Source organism: Microcaecilia unicolor, chromosome 8 (genome assembly GCF_901765095.1).
Source record: "Microcaecilia unicolor chromosome 8, aMicUni1.1, whole genome shotgun sequence".
Classification (NCBI taxonomy): domain Eukaryota; kingdom Metazoa; phylum Chordata; class Amphibia; order Gymnophiona; family Siphonopidae; genus Microcaecilia; species Microcaecilia unicolor.
The window spans coordinates 167058354-167084141 of NC_044038.1; the positions used below are offsets into that span (position 1 = coordinate 167058354).

Below are 25788 nucleotides of genomic sequence, written 5' to 3' on the forward strand. Positions count from 1 at the left end.
TATCATCTGTTTCATCATCAGCCGTTGCCTGTGTGTAGGCGCGTATCTGGACACCGGTGCTGTCATCAGCTGTTTGTAGATCGTAATCAACAGCTACATAGTGATGAAACTCCTCTTCAGTAACAGGCTGGGATGTCAATAGCCTGTTCATCTGACGCGTTTGCAACAGCTGCATCTGTTTAGTCTCTCTCCACATCCCTAACAAAGCTTGCCCGCTTGTAGCAGTTCATAATGGTTGCAGTTCATAATGGTCCAATAATGTTTGAAATTGGCTATTATGCCCTGATCCATAGGTTGAATCGGAGAGGTAGTGTTTGGTGGCAGGAAGACCACCTTGACGTTAGACAGCCTGACATCATCACTATGTGCAGCACAATTATCACAAAGCAACAAAATTTGACGCTTTTGTGCCCGCATTCTAGTGTCTAACTTCTTTAGCCACTGCTTCCAAATTTCCCCAGTCATCCATGAATTTGCGTTAGCCTCATATGACACAGGAAGTCGCTTAACATTCTTGAAGCAACGGGGCTGTTTGCTCTTTCCAATGACGAGTGGTTCCAACTTCACTCCCATCCATATTGCAGCAAAGGAGGATTGTCAGTCGGTCCTTTGACGTTTTACCTCCTGTAGTTTCGGCTTGTTTGAATGCAAGTGTTCCATCAGGAATCGCTCGCCAGTAGAGACCGATTTTGTCAGCATTGAAAATGTCACGAGGTGCAAACTCGTTCAAGATGACAGGAAGAACTGAAACAACCCAATTTTCAGCACCAAAGTCATCAGTGTCTTGTTTTTCACCATTCTGTTTCTTGAATTTTATGTTGTTCCTCTCCTTCAGTCTTTTCAAACCATCCAACAGTGGCTTTGAATTCAGTTAGTCCAAAACTTTCAGCTAGCTGATTAGCTTTCTCCATAAGCAGTGGACCACTGACAGGAAACTGTCTGCTCCTGACTTGAGAAAACCACCGAAGAGGAGCATCTTCTACATCCTCAGTTCCCGCACGTTTTCATTTCCGGTGTGGATTTGTATTGTTCTTTCTGCTTCAAGATACGTGAAGTTTGAATGGGATTGACACCATATTCTTTAGCAATAGATGCTTGACTGTTTTCTAATTTTTTTAAGAACTTCTATTCATTTAGGGCCTCGTTTACTAAGTCGTGCTAGAGGTGCCCTAGCGCTTTTAGTGCACACTGTCTGTAGGCACCCACAATATTCCTATGGGCGCCTGCACAGTTAGCACGCACTAATTTTGTGCATGTGCTAAAAACGCTATCGCACCTTAGTAAACAGGGCCCTTGATGTATTCTAACTGGATAAAGCAGACTTAATGTAGAAGTCCTTAGCACCTCCTAAATAGAAAGCAGTAAGTGCTCCTGGAGGTCCTACAACACAAGACCTGCAAAAAAAAAAAACCCAAAAAAAGTTTGAAAAATCCTTAATTAATGTGTGGGGAAAGTTCTGCATTAGCAAGTGATAAGCCTAGATTCTGCTGTGGCTTAGTAAAAGGGCCCTTTAATGATTAGTACAAAACAGCACTGTAGCAGCACATTGTAACAGAGCTGCTGCACGAACATTACCACTAGGTGGCATCAGGTATTCAACTGAAATCCTCTGCCCAAATTTTCAGCCTCAGAGCTTGATGCTCAAAAGCAAATGCGGGCGCTGGAGGCCATTAGTGCTGAACTAGTGCCTGCATTTGCAAGTGCACCATGCACAGAGGCAAACGCCGGAAACACATACGCTAAGGTACAGCGCAAATTACATTCAAATAGATGCAGACGAGGGAATTTCCTATTCTGTGCATATCGTTTGCATACTATTTGCTTCAAGCATGAGGAAGTAATTCCTTGGCGCTGTTGTCACAGTATTTTCTTAAGTACATAAGTATTGCCATACTGGGCCAGATTGAAGGTCTATCAAGCCCACCATCCTGTTTCCAACAGTTGCCAATCCAGGTCACATGTACCTGGCAATATCCCCCAAAAAAGTCCAATACATTTTATGCTGCTTATCCTAGAAATAAGCAGTGGATTTTCCCCAAGTCCATTTTAATAATGGTCTATAGGCTTTTCCTTTAGGAAGCCATCCAAACCTTTTTTTTTTCTTTTTTTTTTTTTAAACCCCACTAAGCTAACTGCTTTTACTACATTCTCTGGCAATGAATTCTAGACTTTAATTATGTTGAGTGAAAATATATTTTCTCCAGTTTTTTTATTTAAATTTACAGTGCCAGAATTTTGAGCATCTGGGCCTTTATTTCTGCAGTGTATCTGCTCCTGGAGTGTGAGAAGTCCAGAGCAGCTCTCCTCAGCTGCTTGTTCTCTCGTCATGGGGTACCACGAGGCTTTGTTCTTGTCCCTGTCCTATTTTCACTCTTTTACAGTTTATAACTATGCTGATATTCTTTCTCTCCATGATTGTCTTGATTTTTTTTGAACATCCAATCTCTTCAAATTTAAATCCATAAAAACTATTGCTTGTTGACAAGCAGGTTGGCCCACTGCTCCTAACTCTGCTCCCTTGTTCTCAAGTTCACCTATTCCTATTCGAAAGGAGGGCACAATTCTCCTTTGAACACCATATATCACAAGCAGCTAAATCCTGTTTCTTAGTTCTATGGTACTTTCATTCCATCAAAAATACTTTGATCTTCCAAACTACCATGTCTGTTCTTCATGCCACTGTTCTCCCGTGTCTGGGCTACTGCAATTTATGCTGGTCTTTCATCCAAACTTCTCAAAACATCTACAGTCTACACAGTACTGCTATATGTACTTTCTCTCAAGCAAAGAACTTTGATAAAGGCTACTCCTTTTTTTTTTTTTTTTTTTTTTTTTTTAATCCAACACCACGGACTGCTGCATTCAATTTAAGATTCTCATTTTAATTCATAAAATTCTTTTTGGAACTTCTCCTGAGATTACTTATCCTCATCAGCCTTTCATCCATTGTGGTAAGCGGTCATGCGGTTTTCTTTTGTCACACCTTGCCCCTGGCCTAGCCCTCCCATTTCAGATTTATGGCTGCTTTTAAAGACACATCTTTCCAAATTAGACTTTGGTTTCCTTGTTCTTGATGACCCCAGAGCATGCTGGTGATTTTCATTGGATCAAGTCTGGATATTTTTTTCTTATGTTTCCTTAAACTGATTGCATTCCTTTTCTCTAAGTTTTTGTAAACCGCTCAGAGTTTACCCTTGTATAGCAGAATATCAAGCATTTTTAAACATTTTATAACAAAGATTTCAGATAAGGCCCAGCTAGTCTACTCATAATGCACTACCATTTTCTTTTTACCTTTAAATCCCTAAGGGTGCTCTGCTTTGAGGCTGTCTTGGGAGTCTTGTACTGTTTTGGTTTCCAGCTCCAGCGAGACTGCTCAAGGCCTCCACCACACTTGTTTTGGAGTGAGATTTTGTGATAAGCTAAATCTATTCCCTTGCAGCCTAAAAATAAATAAAATAGAGTGACTTTTTGACGCAACACTGAATGTTCCACTGAAAAAATGCTTGTAGGTGAATAGTATTTCAAATTATTGTTGCGCATCTTCCCAGCTCTTCTGTGTAGATGTCTAAAGTTACGTTTTGCGCGGTTTATGGTGTAGACTGCACCTTCATGAAATATCTTCGCTGGCTTGATGCTACTAACTGTGGGCCAATGCATACAAGTTTATTTGCAATTAAAATGTGCATCTTGTTAGCTTGCTGCATCGCATGGTTTTAATTTTGTGGTAGAAGCTGTCCAGGGGTTGCTATTGTGTGGCTGTTTGCATTGATCACTGTGAGCTTGTGGACTTGCAGCCATGTATATACTGGTAAGGTATCTTCCTGTACATGCTTCCATGTTCTTGGCTCTTGCTGTTGCCCTGTTTTTGCTATGTTGAGATTTTGCTGTGAATTACTAAATAAATAAAAAATGTAGGCAAAAGCTTGTATCTGTACATATACTAACTTCTATCCATTGAAATTCCCTAGAGGCTCCCTTGATTTCACCCTGCCCTCTTTCCCCTTCCAGCATGACCTCAGTCTGCCAAGTCTTCCCAGCACAGTGTTGCATATATATAGATATGCTCATGCAATTGCTTTCATTTGGATTGGTTGGACGGGACATGTGTGCAGGTTAGGGTTGGGACTGAGAGATTTAATGTTCAGGTTCACACTTTAACAGTGAACATATGGCAGTCGGTACTTCCAGTGATGTACGTGAAAGAGTGGTTCCCTATCCATATCTGTTATCCATTGTCTCATGGTGGCATACATCTCCTTGTCTCATCTGTCTGGGCACAGAACTTCTGCATGTGTTTTGGTGTGATTCCCACATTGTGTATCTGATGCCAGTGGAACAGCCTTCTAAACCTTCATCTTCCTCCAGCACTGAGGGCAGGTTAACATTCTTCTCAGCATTCTGCCTTCTGGACCAGCTCCATTCATTGTTTATTAAAATTTAATGTAGTGCCTGGGTTTGTCAGATCACAGTGGTTTACAATTAAAAAAAATATATATATCAGAAAAGAATGCCACAAATCAGGATAGACCTAAAACCCTCATTCCAAAAACAAAATACTTAAAAAAAAAAAAAAAAAAAAAAAAAAAGAAAGGGGGGGGGGGGGGGGGGGGAAGGCAACTCCCTCTAAAAATTGCATTTTGTTAGATAGTTACTTCAATCTTCAGCTCTGCTGAGGAGTGTCAAGTCTAAAAAAAAATTTGATTCTACATGCATTGATGTTGGAAGTCCATTCCAGAGCAGTGGCACCAGTAAGCAAAATGCATTAAAAACATGCCACAAACATTCTATGATCCTGCAGTGAGCTGAGGACCCTAGTAGGTGTGGGAGGAGGAGGTACAAGGATAGGTGGTATACATCTTTTGCAACTAGGAAATGAAGTGTGGTGACCTTTGTAGGGCTGCTATAGTTATGGGATTATGTTTGCCTGCTCGAGGCATTGGTGGGTTTTCTTTGTTTAAATATGTATACACCTAACTCTAAGCTTTAGGTCGGACTTAAGGTACATGTTTTTTTTTAAACTTACCCTTCCTTAACGTTTAGAACTAGGGATGGGGAAGCTGAAGCTGCTACTTAGCTACTGGTCAAATTATGGGTGGTGGCCTGATGTAGACTCTAGGAAGGTGAAACATGGCCATGTTGCCATTGTGTGATTTCTGGATTGATCAGAATAAGTTTATTTTTCTTTATTAGATGTATGTTCCCTACCCCCTCCCATTGTAGAACAAAAGCTAATAACATACAATAACTACAGCCTATCTTAAGGGAGAGGTAGTCTCACCTACGAGTACCTTTTACGCAAGCCCTACTTGTAGTTGGAAGAGTAGCCATCTTTTGCAGTCAGGGGGAGGTCCAAGGCCTGAGCTGATGCTATTTCATCTAAAATATGTATAGTGGGGATGGCTGCCTCTAACCCCTCCCCCTCTTCAAAACGCCTTCTGCCTCGTGATGTATATACAGCCATTCATTAATAAAAGCTACAGCCAAAAACGCTCATAGAGCTTTTGTTGGAAGAGAGAGGTGCTGTATGCCTCTTTAGTTAATGCATCATAATAACTTAATGCTAGCAGCAAGGGTCCTGGACAGTCTTAAGGCAAACCCAGCGCTTCTATCGTAATGCACTCTGCCCCACTAATGAACTTATCCTATATAATAAAAAGCACCTCATAAGTAAATAAGTACATAAGTAATGCCATACTGGGAAAAGACCAAGGGTCCATCGAGCCCAGCATCCTGTCCACGACAGCGGCCAATCCAGGCCAAGGGCACCTGGCAAGCTTCCCAAACGTACAAACATTCTATACATGTTGTTCCTGGAATTGTGGATTTTTCCCAAGTCCTTTTAGTAGCGGTTTATGGACTTGTCCTTTAGGAAACCGTCCAACCCCTTTTTAAACTCTGCTATGCTAATCGCCTTCACCACTTTCTCCGGCAACGAATTCCAGAGTTTAATTATACGTTGGGTGAAGAAAAATTTTCTCCGATTTGTTTTAAATTTACTACACTGTAGTTTCATCGCATGGCCCCTAGTCCTAGTATTTTTGGAAAGCGTGAACAGACGCTTCACATCCACCTGTTCCACTCCACTCATTATTTTATATACCTCTATCATGTCTCCCCTCAGCCGTCTCTTCTCCAAGCTGAATAGCCCTAGCCTCCTTAATCTTTCTTCATAGGGAAGTCATCCCATCCCCGCTATCATTTTAGTCGCCCTTCGCTGCACCTTTTCCAATTCCACTATATCTTTCTTGAGATGCGGCGACCAGAATTGAACACAATACTCAAGGTGCGGTCGCACCATGGAGCAATACAACGGCATAACATCCTCACACCTGTTTTCCATACCTTTCCTAATAATACCCAACATTCTATTCGCTTTCCCAGTTGCAGCAGCACACTGAGCAGAAGGTTTCAGCGTAATATCGACGACACCCAGATCCCTTTCTTGGTCCGTAACTCCTAATGTGGAACCTTGCATGACGTAGCTATAATTCGGGTTCTTTTTTCCCACATGCATCACCTTGCACTTGCTCACATTAAACGTCATCTGCCATTTAGCCGCCCAGTCTCCCAGTCTCGTAAGGTCCTCTTGTAATTTTCCACAATCCTGTCGCGATTTAACAACTTTGAATAACTTTGTGTCATCAGCAAATTTAATTACCTCGCTAGTTACTCCCATCTCTAAATCATTTATAAATATATTAAAAAGCAGCGGTCCTAGCACAGACCCCTGAGGAACCCCACTAACGACCCTTCTCCATTGTGAATACTGCCCATTTAACCCCACTCTCTGTTTCCTATCCTTCAACCAGTTTTTAATCCACAATAGGACATTTCCTCCTATCCCATGATCCTCCAATTTCCTCTGTAGCCTTTCATGAGGTACCTTGTCAAACGCCTTTTGAAAATCCAGATACACAATATCAACTGGTTCCCCTTTGTCCACATGTTTGTTTACGCCTTCAAAGAATTGAAGTAAATTGGTCAGGCAAGATTTCCCCACACAAAAGCCGTGCTGACTTGGTCTCAGTAATCCATGTCCTCGGATGTGCTCTGTAATTTTGTTTTTAATAATAGCCTCTACCATTTTCCCCGGCACTGACGTCAGACTCACCGGTCTATAATTTCCAGGATCTCCCCTGGAGCCTTTTTAAAAATCGACGTTACATTGGCCACCCTCCAATCTTCCGGTACCACGCTCGATTTTAAGGATAAGTTGCATATCACTAGCAGTAGATCCGCAAGCTCATTTTTCAGTTCTATCAGTACTCTAGGATGAATACCATCTGGTCCAGGAGATTTGCTACTCTTCAGTTTGCTGAACTGCCCCATTATGTCCTCCAGGTTTACCGTGAAGTCAGTAAATTTCTCCGACTCCGCTTGAAATACCATTTCTGACAACCGGTATCCCACCCAAATATTCCTCGGTGAAGACCGAAGCAAAGAATTCATTCAGTCTCTCCGCTACGTCTTTGTCTTCCTTGATCGCCCCTTTTACCCCTCGGTCATCCAGCGGCCCAACCGATTCTTTTGCCACCTTCCTGCTTTTAATATACCGAAAAAATTTTTTACTATGTTTTTTTGCCTCTAATGCTATCTTTTTTTTTTTTTTTTTTTGTAATCCCTCTTGGCCTTCTTTATCTGCGCCTTGCATTTGCTTTGACACTCCTTATGCTGCTTCTTGTTATTTTCAGACGGTTCCTTCTTCCATTTTCTGAAGGTGTTTCTTTTAGCCCTAATAGCTTCCTTCACCTCACCTTTCAACCAGGCCTGCTGTCTTTTGGACTTCCGTCTTTCTTTTCTAATTCGCGGAATATGTATGGCCTGGGCCTCCAGGATGGTATTTTTGAACAGCGTCCACGCTTGTTGTACAGTTTTTACTCTCTCAGTTGCCCCCCTAAGTTTTTTTTTTTTTTTTTTTTAACCGTTCTCATTTTATCATAGTCTCCTTTTTTTAAAGTTAAACGCTAACGTATTTGACTTTGTGTACAGTTACTTCGAGGTCTATATCAAAACTAATCATATTTATGATCACTGTTATCAAGCGGCCCCAGTACCATAACGTTCCTCACCAGATCATGCGCTCCACTAAGGACCAAGTCTAGAATTTTTCCTTCTCTCGTCGGCTCCAACGTTCTGAAGCTGACTCCATGGCACTGTGGTAGTGTAGGGTTCGTAAGTTTGTAACTCAGCATTTCATTGGCTCACTGTCCCGTAACATCAGAAGAACGAGGAACCAATCAACTGTCTGTTAAAAAAAAAAAAAAACGCCCAACGTGCCTGCCCAGTCCGTCATTGCCACCCAGCGATTCTCCTCTCTCCCCTGTTCCCCCTCCAGGCACTCACCGAGTCTCCATCGCTCCTTTGAAAGCCCGGCGTCTGTAGCCTTCAGTTTGTTCCGTCAGAGTCCTGTTGTTGCGTAAAGAGGAAATGACATCAGAAGGCGGGACTCAGTGGCAAGATTGCCAGGTCTGCAGTTTTCCTGCCCAATTGGGTGGCTTTCCGCGGCTCGTTGTGGGCAATTTTTGCTGGCTGCGGGAAATTGGGTGGCTTTTAAAAAAGCTGTGTTGCGGTGATTGGGCGGTTTTCTGGGGCTTCTGTTGGTCCAATTTGGTCCAATAGAAGCCCCGCAGAGGCTGGGTTAACGGTCAGGGGCGGGGTTAGTGATGTCGGTGACATCGGGGGTACGTCGGGGCAGGGTTGATGTCGGGGGTGGGGTCAGCGGCAGTGTTGCCAGGTGGGCGGTTTTCCGCGACCCGCCGCGGGAAATTTTTGCCCGCGGCGGGTTGCGGTTTTTTGGGCTTCTTTTTTGTCTTTTTGGGCGGTTTTTAGGTGTTTTTTTCGGCCGCGGGGGGCGGGGTTGGTGACGTTTTGGGCGGGGTTAGTGATGTTCTGGGCAGGGCCGATGACGGGGAAGGCGGGGGTGATGACGGTGGGGGCGGGGTGATGAGGCGGGGGTGGGGTGTCAGGGGCAGGGTTTGAGTTTGGGCGGGTTTTGGGCTGGATTTAGGCTGGTTTGGGTGGGAAAAAAATTTTCCACCTGGCAACCCTGGTCAGCGGGAATGAACTGTAAGGGAAGGTGACAGATGGGCAGGGCTTTCAAAGGAGCGATGGAGACTCAGTGGGTGCCTGGAGGGAGGGGGCAGGGGTGAGAGGAGAATTGCTGGGTGGCTACAGGGGCGCCAGGAGAATCGCTGGGCGCCTGGAGGGGGATCAGGGGCCAGAGAAGAATCGCTGATTGGCTGGAGGGAGGGAAGGACAGAGGAGACACTCACTCTCTGTCCCACACTCACACAGTCACTGTCAAACATACACACACTGAGGAAAACCTTGCTAGTGCCCGTTTCATTTCTGTAAGAAATGGGCCTTTTTTACTAGTTAATAATAATACTCTGCCCTTGTACAATTAATGCTACTATTGACTCCGGGCCGAAAAGAGCAGCTGCTTCGTTCCCAAGGCGTGAGGAGACGGCAACAGCTGGCGTTGCTAGGAGACTCAGTACAGTAGCGGAGGTGGGGCGCGTGCTATCTGGTGGGAGGGAGCAGGGGAAGCGCTGCAGCAGGGCGCGCTGGGTAAACACTGTGCTGCAGCCTGCTGGAAAAGAGCAGCGCGAACCGGCGGTGGCAGAGGAGCGGGGAAGGCAGTCTCGTGCTCGGTGCTTCGCTCCCGGGCAGGGGCGGCACGAGACGTCGCTGCGTACAATGGAGGGGGAGAGGTAGGTGGGTGCTGCCCTGCGGGCACGCGGTCCGTCGCTCGTGGGAGGTGCACAGAAGCGCTTCCCGGCGGCCGCCACGAGCACAAAGAAAAGCTTTTGGGCGACAAACTTGTGGCCGGAGCTGGACCTGCATTTGTGTAATTCCAAATCTGTGCTGCGTAACCTCCCCCCGGCGCGAGCGTTGCACAAACGGCAAGAGAGTTCACACGCACGAGCAGGTGGTCGGGAGACCGGGCAAACCCTTTTCAACGTGTTCCTTAGTTACCACTGCGAAGTCTGTGCTCGATCATTTTGTGTGGAGTGTGTGTTTGCAGTGAAGGTGTCTGACAGTGACAGGTCTGCTTTTAACTTCTTCTCGCCTCGCCGCGGCTCACTTGACAGCTTCTTTTGTAGTTCAAGTATTTGTATTAATATTGTTAAGAAAAACAAAACCGTAAATAAGGGTGTGCACATTCCCCTGACGTTTAAGGGCAGTTTGTCTAGCGAACAGGGCCCTTGCAAGAATGATCAGGCACCCTAGAGAAACCTTCAGTCCTCTCCTGCCCCATTAATCTTCCATGCTGCTCAGGGCCTCTCCCCACCCCCATCCTGATCACCCCGATGCTTTCCCTCTCTCAATAATCTGGGTAACTAGGTTATTTGGAAACTGCTGATCGTGTTCGTAAAATTACCTCCTGTCGGCTCTTTCGGTTTGAGGGTTACTGGGAACTAGTGTTGCTTTGATTTCAGCTGCTCTTTGGCACCCCAGGCTTCTGCATAGTCTTGCTTAAGGGTTGGGGTGGTCCTCCCTGGATTGAAACGCATTGATTGCTAAATGCAGTTGGGATCCAAACCTCACCTGCACTGAACCAGAGTCCCACAACCTGATATATATATTTTGTTCACTTCTTTGCACTGACCTACTCTTGACACATGAGACCTGTTTTTTTTCTATTGCCCTTTGATAGCAATGTTAACTGTCAAAGGGGGCCTTTTACTAAGGCGCTTTAAATAATATGCCTGTAGGAATATAACGAGCATCTGATCATTTAGCACACCTTAGTAAAAGGACCCCAAAGTCTGTTACAAACAAACTTGTTCACATGTTTGCAAGCAGAAACAATCAAGTCATTGTGTGTTGTTTTTATCTCCACACATTTTAACCGTATGCAGGAATATGTATATATGTAGTGAAGGCTGCCGGTGTTTGAGAGAGCAGCCGCACATTTGTCTCCCGATTCATTTTTGGATGACTGTAAGAGATTTGTGAAATAGTGTAGTTGCTGTATTATTCCACCTTAAACGTAAATCAGTTTTGTTTTAAAATTTCTGGGGTTTTTTTGTTTCTGTTGTGAAGGACATAAGATTCATGTATACAGAGAGACAAATCCTGATTTTGAAATGCCTTTAATACACGTGTATGTGCGGATTGTGTTACAGTTGTTAGTTTGGGGACCCTGTGTTTTAGGGAAGAGTACTTGAATATCTAAAATGTACACAGAGCCTGGTTGGTCACATATTATGGATAGGTATTCAAACAACTACTGCAGAATAAATATATACAATCTCCTTGTATATCATTGGTTCCTTAAATGTATCGTGAAAATGAAATATATATTAATAAAATAAGAGGAATAAGATAAAGTGCCAAAAGACACAGGACTGTAAGAGTCTCTAGAATTAACTAAAATAAAACAAAAAACCCCACACCACCACTGTCAATGAAAAACATAAAGAAGACTGAAATAGCTACAGATACCTAATCTGATGTTTACTTGAAACCTCATAAACAAGCCATACGAATGACCTGAATTTCACACCAATTTAAATGGCTTTTTTTTTTTTTTACAAAAGCTGTGATGACAAAGAAGTAATTACATGTATACAGTATCTGGCAGGAGGTAGACCACTAGAAAACATCTGGTGTACCCTGTTTCATTCTTGGAACAATTTCTTGTCTTTTTTTTTTTCCTCCCTTTCTTTTGTAATAGTGTCTATCCTTGATCTCTGCCTTTACCCTCAGAACTTGGCAACTGAGGATCTGTAACATTTTCAGCTTGTGTGCCTTGTTGGTGAGGTTTCTGGTATCTTATGGTGAAGCGATAATGCTGGTAGTACTGATTGGAGTGCAGTGTGTAGATTCAGCACTTGGAACAATGGGGCTGTAATAGATGACCTCCCCCCTTCTCTGATGTTGCATCCTGTGTTGGTTTTGTGTCCACTTATGATTTCCTTGCAGTAGGAGCTTAGTTTTTGTTCTGTAAATGTCAAGGCAGCTTCCCTTAAGAATAGGAAATCTTAATTGCCCGTAGATCTAAACGCTTATATATAATGAAATAATGCAGTTCATACACAGTGCCTTTCCGGATAACCAGCAAATGCCATGCTTTATCGCTGTTGTACAGGGTCACATACGATTAGTTCTGGTGGAAGCAATGGCAGTGTACTTTTGGCATCTGAACATTGCAAAAGCTTCCACAAGGGAGTGGGAGGGATATTGTCACCTACTGCTGAGCAAGTGTTTTGAAGCAAGGAATATTTTGTGTGTGAGTGGAGGAGTAGCCAATGGCTGGAGCAACAGATTGAAAACCCAAGAAGCCCAGTCTAAATCCTACTGCTCCTTGTGATCTTGGGTGAGGCGCTCACCCCTCCATAGCCTTTTGGTACAAACTTAAGGGCTGATGTGCAGAACTACCACAAGCATTAACACGCGATTATTTCCGGATTTGCATCAGTGCGGTTTCAGTGTGGGTATTGCGCTGAAACCATTACCACAGGCTGCATTAAAGTACATTTAAATGCATGATAATGTGGTCATTATCCACCCCGCAGCCATGCTTTAAAAAAAAAATAAAAAATTCTCATGCGTATTTAGCACAGGAAACTTTTTTTCTAGGTCCAGGGCAGTGTGGAAGGGTTTGAGAGGAGTGAGCGTGTTGTGGCATCCCTTCTCTACCTCTAGCTTGATTGCTCTGCCCCTGACTGCTTCTTGCTTTGGTCCCGTCCTGCACAAATGCCCACAAACTCGACCCTCCCAGTGTCCTCTCCCTGATATTAAATAAAAAGATTCCCGAGTGGTCTAGTACTTCCTTCCACCCACACAAATCCCTGGCACTCTAGTTGCCCCCAGACCCCACCCATACCAGGAGCAGTGCCTACTGGCTCCTGCCTCCAGGCATCTTCTTCTGTAAAATAGTGGTGCCCCGCCCACACTGAACTGAGCCTGTCTTCCATATAAGGGTGATTGGTTGGTTCAGTGGTGAAGCCAGGAACTTTGAACAGGGGGGGTGGGTCTCATTCTGCTGCTTCCCCCGTACCTTAAAAATCACCTCCAGTCTTTGCTTGGCCAGTGCCAGCAGTACTGGCCTGCACTGGGGGGGTGGGGCTTTCTCTCTGAACTGTTCCGCCCTTCAAAAAAAACAGGAGGTTGTGTCAGAAGGGGTGGTTCAGAGAGAAAGCCCTGGTGCAGGTTTCAGGCAGCCTATGAGTGGTGCTGCCCGGGTGAAAACTGGAGGTGATTTGAAGGTGCGGGAATGGGGAGAGAATTATGAGGGCTTTGCAGGGCTGGGAAAGGAGAGATGTGGTAGGGGGGAGAAGGGAGGGGCTCACAGGAGGTGTGTATGTAACTTTGAATGGATTCACCACTGATTTGGTTATAATATACTAGTCAAAAAGGCCCGTTTCTGATAGAAATGAAACGGGCGCTAGCAAGGTTTTCCTCGCAGTTGCAGCTTGGCCTCGTGCCTCCCTTCTTGTCATGTGAATTCCAGGCCCCCCTCCCTGTTCTCGGAGTTCCATGCTCCCCTGTTGTCTGTCAGTGGCAGCTGGACCTGCGTTGGCTGTTCCTTCCCCCCCCCTCTCTCTCTCTCAGGCCGCTCCCTCCCCCCTGGGAGTTCCACACCCCCGTGCATCCGTCCCTCTCTGTCCTCCAAGTTCGAGCCCCCTTCCCCTCGGAGTTCCAGGACCCCACCTCCCCTTCGAGTTACAAGTCCCCTCCACTCCCATGCACCCACTGTCGTCTGAGTTCCACAACCCCGCGCCTTCCTCCCTCTCTGTCTGTGGCCTCCCAGTGGAAGCAGGATGTGTGTAGATGCCCCTCCCATTCGTAAGTGCCGGCTGTTCTGTAAAACCTTTTACCTTGTGGTCCGCCGGCAACTGTGAAGTCGAGCCGGCACTGCACGGTGCTTCAGACTGCCTTCACTTGCGCTTCTGTTAAAGCTCTGCCTCTGATCCCGCCCTCATTTCCTGTTTGCGGCAGGGCGGGACCAGAGGCACAGGTGAAACAAAAGCAAAGGCGGTCTGAAGCGCCTTGCCTGCTCCACTTCATTGTTGCCAGCCGACCAGGAGGTAAAAAATTTTAAAGAACAGCCGGCACTTAGCACTTACGAAGGGGAGGGGCTGCCGCACACGTCCTGCTTGCACTCGGAGGCCACAGAGAGAGAAGGAGGGAGGCGCGGGGCGGTGGAACTCGGAGGAGAGGGGGGGCATGGAAGTCGGACGGCAGTTGAAGGAGGGTGGGAGGTAGGGGGTCCTGGAACGCGGGGCCGTGGAACTCGCAGGAGAGGGGAAGGAGGGAGGTAGGGGGTCCTGGAACTCGGGGGGGCCTGATTCTGTACTCACCTTCGGTGGCTGGTGCTGGCTTCCCTCCCCTCTCACTTCCCATTGGTCCGCCCTGTGACGTCATCCCCAGGGTGGACCAATGGGAACTGTGTTACGAACCCAGGCATCCAGATGGAGTTGCAAATTATTATATAGGATTTGTGGAAAGTGTAACATGTTTGTTCAATAGGCTTAGAAGATCAAGCAGTTTTAACACATTACTTTATGGTGTGGGCTACTTGCTGCTATTTAAACTATTTTGGAACAAATTACAAGGTGGTCCGGCCAGAAGCTACGGTTCTATAGGGACTCTCTTTTTTTTTACATGCAGCTATGCAGCAGGTGGGGGGGGGGGGGGGAGGCACAGTATTAATCTTTGCATCTTTTTGACTGTATTTCGCAGAGCCCCTTGTTCAGTCAATCTGAAGCATATGTTTAAATATCTCAACCAGTTTATTCCTGTTTTCTGTTCCATTTTCCTCCATCCCCAGTTCTGAAAAGGAAACGACTCTTCTCTGTAGTGGGCTTGACTTCCTGCAGGAGAGAAGAGGTTCTCTGGGTAGTGTGTTGATTCTGTTGTGGATTTATATTACTTAATAAAACTCTTGAATACAATTACAAAGTCCCCCAGAGGCTGAAGAACAGCAGAAAACACTAGAAATGCTAGTGACAAATAGTGTATATATCTGGGGGTTGGGGGGGAGACCTCCAGAAACTGCCACTTTTACGTTACTGTACTTTTGTGAGAGCATATGTATTAGGATTTATTTACCACCTTTTTGAAGGAATTCACTCAAGGTGGTGTACAGTAAGAATAGATCAAACGTGAGCAATAGGCAAATTACAGCAGTAAAAATAATTAAAATAACACTACAAAGTGTGGTGTGGAGGGGCATAATCGAACGTGAATGCCTATCTCCATGGGCGTCTATGTCCGAAAACGGGTATGTGAAGAGGCGGGCGGGACAGACCGTATTTTTGAAAAAAATGGATGTTTTTGAGCTGGGCGTTTGTTTTTTTTTTAGCGGTAATGGAAACTAAAAACGCCCAGCTCAAAAACGTCCTACTCACGCTTACTCACAGTTAACTGCAGATCAGAGGTTGTGCCCCACTGGCAAAGAGTTCCCTGGTACTGAGATGAGCAGTAGGTCAGAGCTGGCAGAATGGTGTACAATGCCCTCTTTCAGCCACATTCAAGGTAAGAACTAAGTTCTGTAACGTGGCAAAATGTGAAAGGGATCTAAAACTGGCTTACAAAAATGACCACTACCTCATGGACTACCGGAAACAAAACAGGGCACACTCTGACCCAGTAAGCAGGGGGAAAAGCACCATGGGAGTAGAGCCTACCAACTACCAACATCGTGAGCATTTGCCACAAGCTAGTGGAATCACGGAGCCCAATACCCTACACCCACCACAATGCATTGCTGATGTGACTTTGCAGTGCGCATAACAGAAAGGGTGTCACACTCACCCGAGAGCCACATCAGAACCAGGGAAAGGCTGTCACAGGATAGAACACATTCTGCTGTCATGGAGGTGGGTACGGCATTTGAGGCTGGCATTAAGGCTGGAAAAAAAGTTTTAAAAGTGGGTTTTTTTTGGTGGGAGGGGGTTAGTGACCACTGGGGGAGGCCCTCCAGTGCTCATCTGGTCAGTTGGGGCACTTTTTTGGGACCTGTTTGTGAAAAAAAAAGGGTCCAAAAAGTCATCCAAAATCGCGGTAAAAACTCCTTTTTTGATTATCAGCTAAAGACGCCCATCTCTCCTCGGGCCAATAACCATACCCCAGTTCCGCCTTCACCACGCCTCCGACACGCCCCGTCAACTTTACCCATTTCCGCGATGGATTGCCGTTGGAAACGGCCAAAATCGGCGTTCGATTATACCGATTTGGGCGCCCACAGGAGAAAGATGCCCATCTCCCGATTTGGGTCGCAATATAGGCGTTTTTCTTTTTCGATTATAAGCAGGATAGTATACTACTTACAGTGTCAACTCAATACGTAATAGAAAATTTTAATTGATAGTGAAGGGTAAAGAAAGATGGGGAGAGGGATTCTATAGATGATACCCAAAGTTGGGCACTGGTTACATCTGTATTTTGCAAAGTGCGCCCTGGCAATGAGAGTACTCTGTGCATATTCTGCTGTCATTTTTCGTAGTGCTTAGCAGTGTCGCAGCCTTTTTGGAGTGTATATTTGTTACATCTCCGTTTTGAGTTTTACACCCCTGAGGCAGTCCTTATTGGGCAAAACATGGACCACCTTGGGTATTTGTTTTTAATAAAGAAATATTTTTGAAACTTAAAGTGCTTTCTACTGTTTTTTAGCCTCTGGTGTCTTCATAATTTTGTCCAAGATTTTTATTAGTCTGTTCTCTCTTTCGATTTAGGATATATATTTTTTCTCCTGCCATGATCCCTAATTGGGAGCAGATGTAAGGATATATGTCTATCAAGGTCTTTTTCCCATGGGCATAGAATGTGTAAAACAGCTTTTTAATGCTGGCCTTGTGGAGTTGTGCTCTCTTGTATTTTCTTTAATTGATAGTTGGCCAGATCTGTGGCACAAGGGAGCTGCATTTTGGGAACACCTTTGCTAGCTGGGCTGCTATGCAAACAAATGTAAAATTTTGATTCTGCGAATTACCAGAATGTTCTGATGCAAATTACAAAAGAATAGTATAGAGCAGGGGTTCTCAACCCAGTCCTCGGGACGTACCTAGCCAGTCAGGTTTTTAGGATACCCACAATGAATATGCTTGAGAGATTTGCAGGCCCTACCTCCATTATATGCAAATCTATCTCATGCTTATTCATTGTAGGTTTCCTAAAAAACGAGGACTGGGTTGAGAAACCCTGGTCTAAAACATGTCTAGGTTATACACATTAAAGCACACAAAAAATCCTAAACCCTAAATTAGAAATTTCCTAAATGTTTTTAGCTTTTTTTTTTTTTTGTTAATATCATGTAATCATTTTTCAATCTCAGATCAGGTGCTGTTCTTTACTAGGGCGTTTCAGTGGGGAAGACATTAAGCAAGTAATCTCTTATTCATACTTCGTAACCTGTGAATAATATAATATTTCCTTTAAGCCTAGATAATCAGATGGATTGAGGGCAAACTATTGAATGACCCAAATGGGTTTGTCCTTGTAAAATATTAAAATTAGACCTGTAAACATAATCTGGCCCTCAATTGAAGGCTGATGTAATTTTATCTTTATTTTCAAATTTGCTAGCATAACATAATAAGCTGAAGTAATTGTAGTTTAGTGGGTAATTTCTTAGTGCATCCCATATGAACACTCACTATTGCAGTAATCGAGTTGTGTTGACCTGCAATATTGAATTATGAGTCTGAACTGTTCAAAATGAAAATAACTGATGGCGATTACTCAGCTTCTAAAAATATTTCCCAGTCAGAACAGTTAGTAAAGGATCAAAAATGATTCCCAGCTCTCTCAAAGATGCCTTGAAAGAAAAATGGAGAAATTAACTTAAATTCTTTCTTTTTTATCATCTTAGAATGTTTATTCCCTAACCAGAGAATTTAAATGTCTCCCTATTTAGTTTACAAGATGTGATGAGACCCAGGTCTCTATCAGATTTAAATTTGGGAAGTTAGGGGATTAACAAGGTTATGTCATCAGCATAAATGTAATCACAAATGTCCAGGTGAGAGATCAATTTAAGATCATTTAAAAATCTCTATGAGCTCCTTAGGTGGAGATAATGGACTCATAGTAATATAGTAGATGACGACAGATAAAGACCTATATTGTCCATACAGTCTTCCCAACAAGATAAACATAGCATAAGGCAGTGGTTCTCAAACCTTGTCCTCCAGGCACCCTAGCCAGTCAGGTGCCAGATTATGTCTCGGGAAGATGGCAGGGGAAAGAAAATGGGTCTGTGGAAAGATTTTACTTAACACAGGTTCTCCAAAGCTTCTAATTGATAACATAAATTCACACTATCTTTTAGTGGCTGCTACACTCCTGTCTTCCAATAGAGACATTTGAGGTCCAATTTGCTATCTGTCTTATCTAGCTTGAAAATAGTTTTCATTGGAAAATTTACATAACCATGTCATAAAACTCTTAATCTCCATTTTGGAGTGGTCCCGAACTTGGAGTAGAAATGGCTGAAGGAAGTGGCGCCTCATGAGATTATAAGTTCCAAAGTATGGGTGTGGGGGAAAATTCTCTCTCTGAGGTGGCTCCTGAGGTTAAAGAAAGCCCAAATGCCTCTTTCCTGATTCAGGTCTTTAAGGTATAGAAGGCATTGTATGGCCCAGGAGCTTAAAGAAGCTCCAGAAAACAGTGAACTGCTTCCACAGGCAAGATCTGAAGCCTTACAAGGAGAGAAACACGTTGATCCATCAGGCCTTAACACTAGGAGGGGGTCCCTTGCTTTATTCCTTTTCTTTTCCATGATGATAAATTTGAGGAGTGTAACTTGCCAATGAATACTTCAAATTTGAGATCTTCTACGCCATTTCCCTCTCTGGCCCTTTCTTCAACTCTTCCCCTTTGGGCATGCTCCTTAGGGCATGTACCTGCAGCTTCACCTTATAAGTCTTGGATTAAAGTTTCTAGCCTGCCTTGATGACATCAGCGGATGCTGTTCTAGCAAACCAAGGCTCCATGCAAATTTCCTTCTGTACTGGCCACAGGTATCAAAACGGTTCTCTTCCCTTATTTTTTGCATCTTCATGACATACCAGATAGAAACTTTTTCTGTTAATTTTCCCCTCTAAAGATTTTTCTCTCAATTGAAATAAGGTTTTGCTTTTGACCTACATTTCCAGCTTAAACTTTTGAGTCATATGAAGTATTAATGGGAAAAGAAAAAGTGAGTTACCTGCTATTGAAATGAGATTGCACAGGGGAAAATTATTTGCATGCAAAACTTTATATTCCTAAATGATATTAAATGATACACTCTGTATTATGCAATGGATAATGGCTGTAGTAACAGTTCATTGGTAAGTGTGATAATCTATATAAATAATTCTCACCTCCAATTCTGAAGCTCACTGTGTGGCAGGGAAACACTGAAGCCCTGTACTGTTGTAGCCTGTCAGCACCACTCACTCTCACTCATACACCCGCCCTCAGCCACGCCCCATCTGGACATAATTCGCAACCCCAACGTTCTAATGAAGCCCCAAGCTCCACCCACTTCCGTGAAGGGTTCGTAACTTCGTGGTGGTGAAGCCTCTCCACTGACCATGTCTCTGTCACGCCCTCGTGTCGAACGTGATGATGTCGAGGGCGGAACAATTTCGGTGAACGAAAGAAACGCAACGGAAAGGCAGGAGTAGGGAAACACGCTCCCCTACCAATGAGTTACACACACACCCTGCCGCGATCCTCTGGACACCACCCTTTCCTCCGAAAAACCTTCTCCGAAGCCTTCACCTACCTCTGCTGACGGAGACGAACTTCTCTTCTTGCCTGTGGGGTGTAGCTTGATGAAGGAGTATCTGTCCAAGTCTCTGTGTGTGCGTCTGACAGACGCACAAACAGAAACTTCAACGGATGCTCATTCAACAAGCCACATCCCGCAGCCGAGAAGAGAAGTTCGCTTCCGTCAGCAGAGGTACGCACAGGCTTCGGGGGAGGTTTTCTGGATGAAAGGATGGTGTCCAGAGGGTCGCGCCACGGGGGGGGGGGGGAGGGGGGCCAGGCAGTAACGCCAAGGGGGGGGGGGTTCAACTCGGTGGGAGGGACGTGAAGGGGGCCTTGAACTGGGAGGGGGTCTGCAACTCGGGAGGGAGAGAGGGGGGGTATGGAACTCGGCAGGGAGGGAGGATGGGTGGGAATTTCCCTTGCTAGCGCCTGTTTTATTGCGTTTCGAAATGGGCCTTTTCTACTAATATTAATTTGTTATACTGTAGTTCCCTGATGGCGAACCTATGACATGCGTGTCAGCACTGACACGCGTAGCCATTTTCGATGAAATGCGGCGGCTCCGCAGTGTGGTCTGCCCTCCCTCCTCGCTCCCGGAAACTAACCTTAAAGCCTCCTTTCACGTTGCAGCAAGCAGCAGCAGGGTAGGCCACTCCTTCCTTCCGTGTCCTGACCTCGCCTGACGTAACGTCCGCGAGGGCGGAGCACAGAAGGAAGGAGGAGAGGTCTGCCCTGCTGCTGCTTGCTGCAACGTGAAAGGAGGCTTTAAGGTTAGTTCCGGGCCCAGTAGCGGGTGGAGGGGGGGCCTGGCGACCTCGGGTGGGCAGCAATCTCGGGTAGGGGGGCCCGGGGGCGGTCCTAGTAGCAGTGATTTTTCTTGAAGTGACACACCACCCGAGTTATGCTCGGTTTTTTTGGTGAATTTTGGCACACCAAGCTCAAAAGGTTGCCCATCACTGCTGTAGTTTAAAGAATGATGGTAAATGGTAATTCCATTACTGGAAGGTAATAATTACAAAAGTGGATATGAAGGAGAGGAAACTCCTTGAAAAGTTGAGGTAAATTTGTGAACACTCGGGAAATCAAATCTGCACTGCACAGGCACCTTAAAAGCTAAGGGGAGGAAGAAGCCTCAGAACCTCGCCTCTGCCCCACAGCGGCAGTAAGGATTTAAAGTGAACTCACCAGCATAAAACAACCTTCGCTTGTGTTCCGTGACATGCAGAACCATATGATGGCAGATAAGACACTGAATTTCAATGAAAAGTAAATCAAAACTTACCAGTACAAGTTACACCTGGTGTTCCACTGATGATGGTCAGTGTTTCGTATTTTGTTATCTATATATTTAATATTTGAAACCAAAAGCCTGGATGAGTTGGCTAACAGAGAAGCCGTGGATTAATGCTGTATAAGCAGTTTGCAGTGTATGCTTTAAAACAGATTAATTTTGACACATCCTTGCAGTGGCTAGGAAGCATGCTGTTGTCCTTTCTGAGCTTCTCTTTAATGTGTCAGCAGGAGTGCAGGGGAGATCAGGGACACCACAGGGCAGGGACTTTTTTAATTTTATCTGTTTTATGGGTGATAAATGAAAGCACATCAGCTGTTGCTGCCAGAGAACCGCATGTTTTTTCCATTTGGGTAACAGCATAGTGCACATTTTAGTTTCACAAGTTACACAGTGCTTTAGCTAAAACCTGTGAGAGAACACACTGAAAGCAATGATAACTGATCTTCAGTAACATTTCTGTTAGCAAAGGGAGTTCGTGCATGTTTACCACGTTTTGCTGGATTATGCAAAAAACATTTTCTGTGGTTTTTATTTTTGGATTTGGGTAGCAGCAGTGTGGTTGTGTGTGTTTGTACTCTTCTGTAGTCTCCTGAAGCCTTCCTTCTTATTATTTGGCTTATCCTACAACAGTATAAGCTTAATGGGGGGTAATGTTATAAGTGCAGGTATACACAATGCATTATGTAGTTGGGTTTGATGCACTTCTGTTTTGAGGATTGCCTCGGGAAATGTCTCTGTATTTTTACCTGCTCCTTACCTCCCCCTCCCCCACACACAATTTCTGGATCAATTTACATGCATATATGTAATAAGAAAAGTCACCAGAAACAAAAAAATAATGAGGTTTTAATGAATTCTTTTAGAGCAAACAATTTGTAATTACAACAGTCCAAACCCTGTTGTCTTATGTGAATAAAAAAAGTTATAGAAGTTCAAACATGTAACTTTTACAGACTGCTTATGGAACCATGACATGAAAAATGTGGTCTCTCTTAATGCATTAGATCTGCTACTTTAGTCACCTTTTCCCAGTTACAGTTACATATGTTTAATTTCAAAAGTGTGCAGTATTATGGTATACCTCTGCAACCATGCTCCCAGCAATGCCTCTGCTCAGTCCAGGTAATGTTGCATATATACAGCTGCCTTGTAGCGCTAGATGGGCTAAGTGGCTGGAGCAGTGCTCTTTCAGCACACTCAAGGCCTGTTGTGTCCCTCCTTCTCTAACAGGAAGTTTGTTGGAGAGGGCAGAACCTAGAAGGGAGGGATTGCACATGGAGCTCAAAGGCTACCAGTGTACTCAGTTATAGTTTGCAGCAGTAACCTCAGAGGGAGGGCACGAAGATAGGAGGTAATGTGGTGGCCATGAGGGAAGAAGAGGTGATGCTGGACACCAGGATGAGGGGGGGGGGGGGGGGTTAGGGAAGGAGAGATGCTGAAGACCTGTGGGGATAGGGAAGGGAAGATGTTGACACTTTTGAGGGGGTGGGGAGAAAAAGATTATGTTGGACACTGGTAAGAGGTGATGTTGGACTAGGCATAGGGAAGGGCCTTGAGTGGGGGTGGTACGAATATTTATGAAAGCCTTTTTCTGAGTGCAAAGCACAGCTTGAAAATGACCTCCTTAAAGCTTTATTTTTAACTGGTCAGAAGGGGGAGTAGCATGACCAACGAGACTCTTCCGGTGAAGCCCAGGAGGCAGAGAAAGTGATATTTAATTTATTCCACGAGTGAATAAAATTGACTGACATGACACCGTGTTTCGGCAATAGTGTCTGCCTCAGGAGTCTAAATGTTACAAATTTTATGCTGCTTATCCTAGAAATAAGCAGTAGTTCCTTGTCACTTGCAGCAGATGAATCCATGAACTAGTGGGTTAAGTCCGCCTGGAGATAGAGATAAACTAAAGGCAGTGATGCCAGGCGGCCAGCTCCTTCCTCAGTATGTCTGTATCAGCAGGTGGTGGACGGCTTTTCTCCAGCTCCTGGGCCCAAGGCCTCTGAGGGTGCTCCTGGGCCGGTGGCCAGTTTGAACCGGGGGTGGCGGACTGGTGGTGTCCCCTTTGGCAGCATACGCAGTTGCTGGGTCCCTGCTGCACCTCAAATTCCCTCTGAACAGGCTTTTGCTGTTCCTTTCCTTCCCTGTTTGTTTCTGCTTCCTCACTTAAAAAAAAAACATAGAATTTGTTTAAAAGAGACACAGAAGTGCAGGGAAGTGTGTTTTTGCTGAGAGCAGGTTTGTGTTACTGCTGTCTAAGTCCTGTTTTCTGTTGCCTGCTTGTCTGAGCCTGCCTCGAAGCTTCGGCTCAGCTGTCAGTTTCCGCGCTTTCCCGGTCCGGGGTAAGTCCTGCTGGATTCCTGTTCGGGGACAGGCGATGGCAGCGGAGGCGGTAAAATGCTGTTCCCGATGCGGGAAACTGCGTTCGGCGGCGGGCCTTTGCAGCGCGGGGTGCGCTGATTTTGCGGGACTCGACGGAGTGGCCCCCCACCGAGAGCGTGCTTTTCCACCCAGAGCCTGGCGATTATTGTGCCATTTTCGATCGGTCGCAGTAACCAAGAGATTTGGGGTTTTTCCCCAGAGGATTTCTCCTCCCTTACAAAGCCTAGGCTTTCTTTGGGGTCTGAGGAGAGATCCTGCATATGGTCGCCTGCAGCTTCCTCTGTGGTGGCTCTCTCGGAGCAGACGGGGGTAGAGGATGTGGAGGACAGTGTCCTCATTGACCAACCGGAGGACTCTTCCGTCGTGAGGATTTTCCATAAGGAGGAGTTGTCCTCCTTTATCTCTCAGGCGCTGGAAGCCCTGAATATAGAGGACCCTGAGGTTGCGGCTTCTCAGGCGGTCAACCCCAAGATGGCTAGTACCAGACAACCTTCTAAGGCCTTTCTGGTACATGAAGCTATTGAAGAGTTGATTTCAGCCCAGTTTCAGCTGGCTGTTTAGAGCAGTTTGCTCTACCTAGGGTGGAATCCCTGGTGATGGCGGTCACTAAGAAGACTACTCTTCCAATGGAAGGTGGTGTGGCACTTAAGGATATGCAAGACAGAGCTAGAGGCCTCCTTTAAAACGTGCATTTGAGGTGGCAGCTTTGACACTTCAAGCTTCTGTTTGTAGTTCTTATGCGGCTAGAGCTTGTCTCAGTTGGCTACATTCTGTCATGGATTCTATTTCGGAGTCTGATAGGCCGGGAACTCCTCTGATGTCGCTGATGGATATTGGGCTGGCGTACTTTGCGGATGCCTTGTATGATTTGGTCTGTGCTTCGGCCAAACTCATGGCCTTGACCATTTCCTCTCGGCGTCTTCTGTGGCTCCGTCATTGGGCCGCAGATATGGCCTCTAAGCAACGGCTCATTAAATTGCCTTTCCGAGGGAAATTGCTTTTTGGGGAAGACCTAGAAAAGATTGTTAAAGATATGGGGGATTCCAAATCTCAGCGTCTTCTGGAGGATAGACCCAAGTCTACTTCCAGGCAGGGAGCCTCGAGGTCATGTTTCAGAGAGACACGACGGTATCACCGGGGAGGTTCAATGCAGCCTTTCAGTGTCCTCGTTTTGGACAGCGTTAGTCCTTTTCACAACTAGAAGTGTCCGGCTGGACCCCCCTCTCGTCAGGGAGCTCCTTCTCGGGCCTCCCATTGATGGGGCACAGGTCCACTCAGGAGGAGAACAGATCGGTGGTCGGCATTCTCTGTTTCTTCCAGAGTGGGCCAGAATTACTTCGGACCAGTGGGTCCTTGATGTGGTGCGAGAAGGTTACAAGCTAGAATTCTTCTCTCCCGTAACAGACTTTTTTCTGGAGTCTCACTGTTTCTCCGAGGACAAGCAGGCTGCTTGTTCTCACGACTGGGTTGACGTCCACGGCAGCCCCCACCAACCGGAACAAAACTTCACTGGTGGTCCCGCACGCAGGGCACGCCCACCGCGCATGCGCGACCGTTCCCGCTCAGTTCTTTTTGATTCCGCGCTGGAGAGAGACGTGTTATCGTCTCTCTCTCTGTCTGCCCCGGAAACCGGATCGCGGCCTAGCCACAAGTTTGTTTTTTTTCCTCTTTTTGTACGCGTTCGTGCTTATTTCCTTTTCTTCTGTTAAAAAAAAAAAAAAAGTTTGTCCCCTTGTCGTCTTTAGCCGCGGGGGCGCCTAGTTGCGGCCTTGTGGCCGCACGGTCGTTTCTTTTTTCGGATGTGCTTTTCACTGCCACCATCGACGACTGACTTCGCCGACGCGATTTTTCCGTCGATGTGTGGTCGGTGTGGCCGGCAGATCTCGCAAACCGATACTCACACTTGGTGCCTCCAGTGCCTTGGGCCGGAGCATAATACCAAGACGTGCACCTTGTGTCTTGGCTTGCGGAAGCGGACACAGGTGGCGAGGCAAGTTCTTCGGGACCGTCTTTTTGGAACTTGCGCCGGCCCCTCGACGGCATCGGTGTCGACGGCCGAATCTTCGGTACCGATGTCGACGAAATCGGCACCGACCCCAGGAGTACAGGTACCGCTGGCCCGCCGGCGATGAGCGGTCGCGCGGGCAATTGGCCCCGGCCACTCCCTCTACCTAGGGCCATCGGGACCGAACCCTGTCAGACCCGATCCCTCAAGGCCGGGGGGGGGGGGGGGGGTTCTACCTCCTCTTCATCGCTGCCGCCGATGACGGGCACCGAAAGAAAACCAAAAAGCACAGTCATTGGTCGCCCACGGCGCACGGGACTACCAGCTCCGGCGCATCCAGAGATGATTCGACGCCGAGGAAGCGCCAGTGCCGAGAGGAGCGTTCCCCCTCGGT

At 45.8% G+C, this 25788-nt stretch overlaps 1 protein-coding gene across 2 annotated transcripts in view; it reads left to right on the forward strand.

The window, feature by feature from the left end:
* The first annotated feature begins 9603 nt into the window (after positions 1-9603).
* KLHL3 (kelch like family member 3) overlaps positions 9604-25788 on the forward strand; it is a 145457-nt gene continuing 129272 nt past the window's right edge. The window contains exon 1 of one of the 2 annotated variants that reach the window (XM_030212861.1): positions 9604-9716. In XM_030212861.1, coding sequence (XP_030068721.1) covers positions 9703-9716 — 14 coding nt within the window. In that variant the 5' untranslated portion in view covers positions 9604-9702. Of the gene's footprint in view, positions 9717-9817; positions 10053-25788 lie in introns of those variants that run through there. The other variant, XM_030212864.1, reaches the window with a different exon arrangement.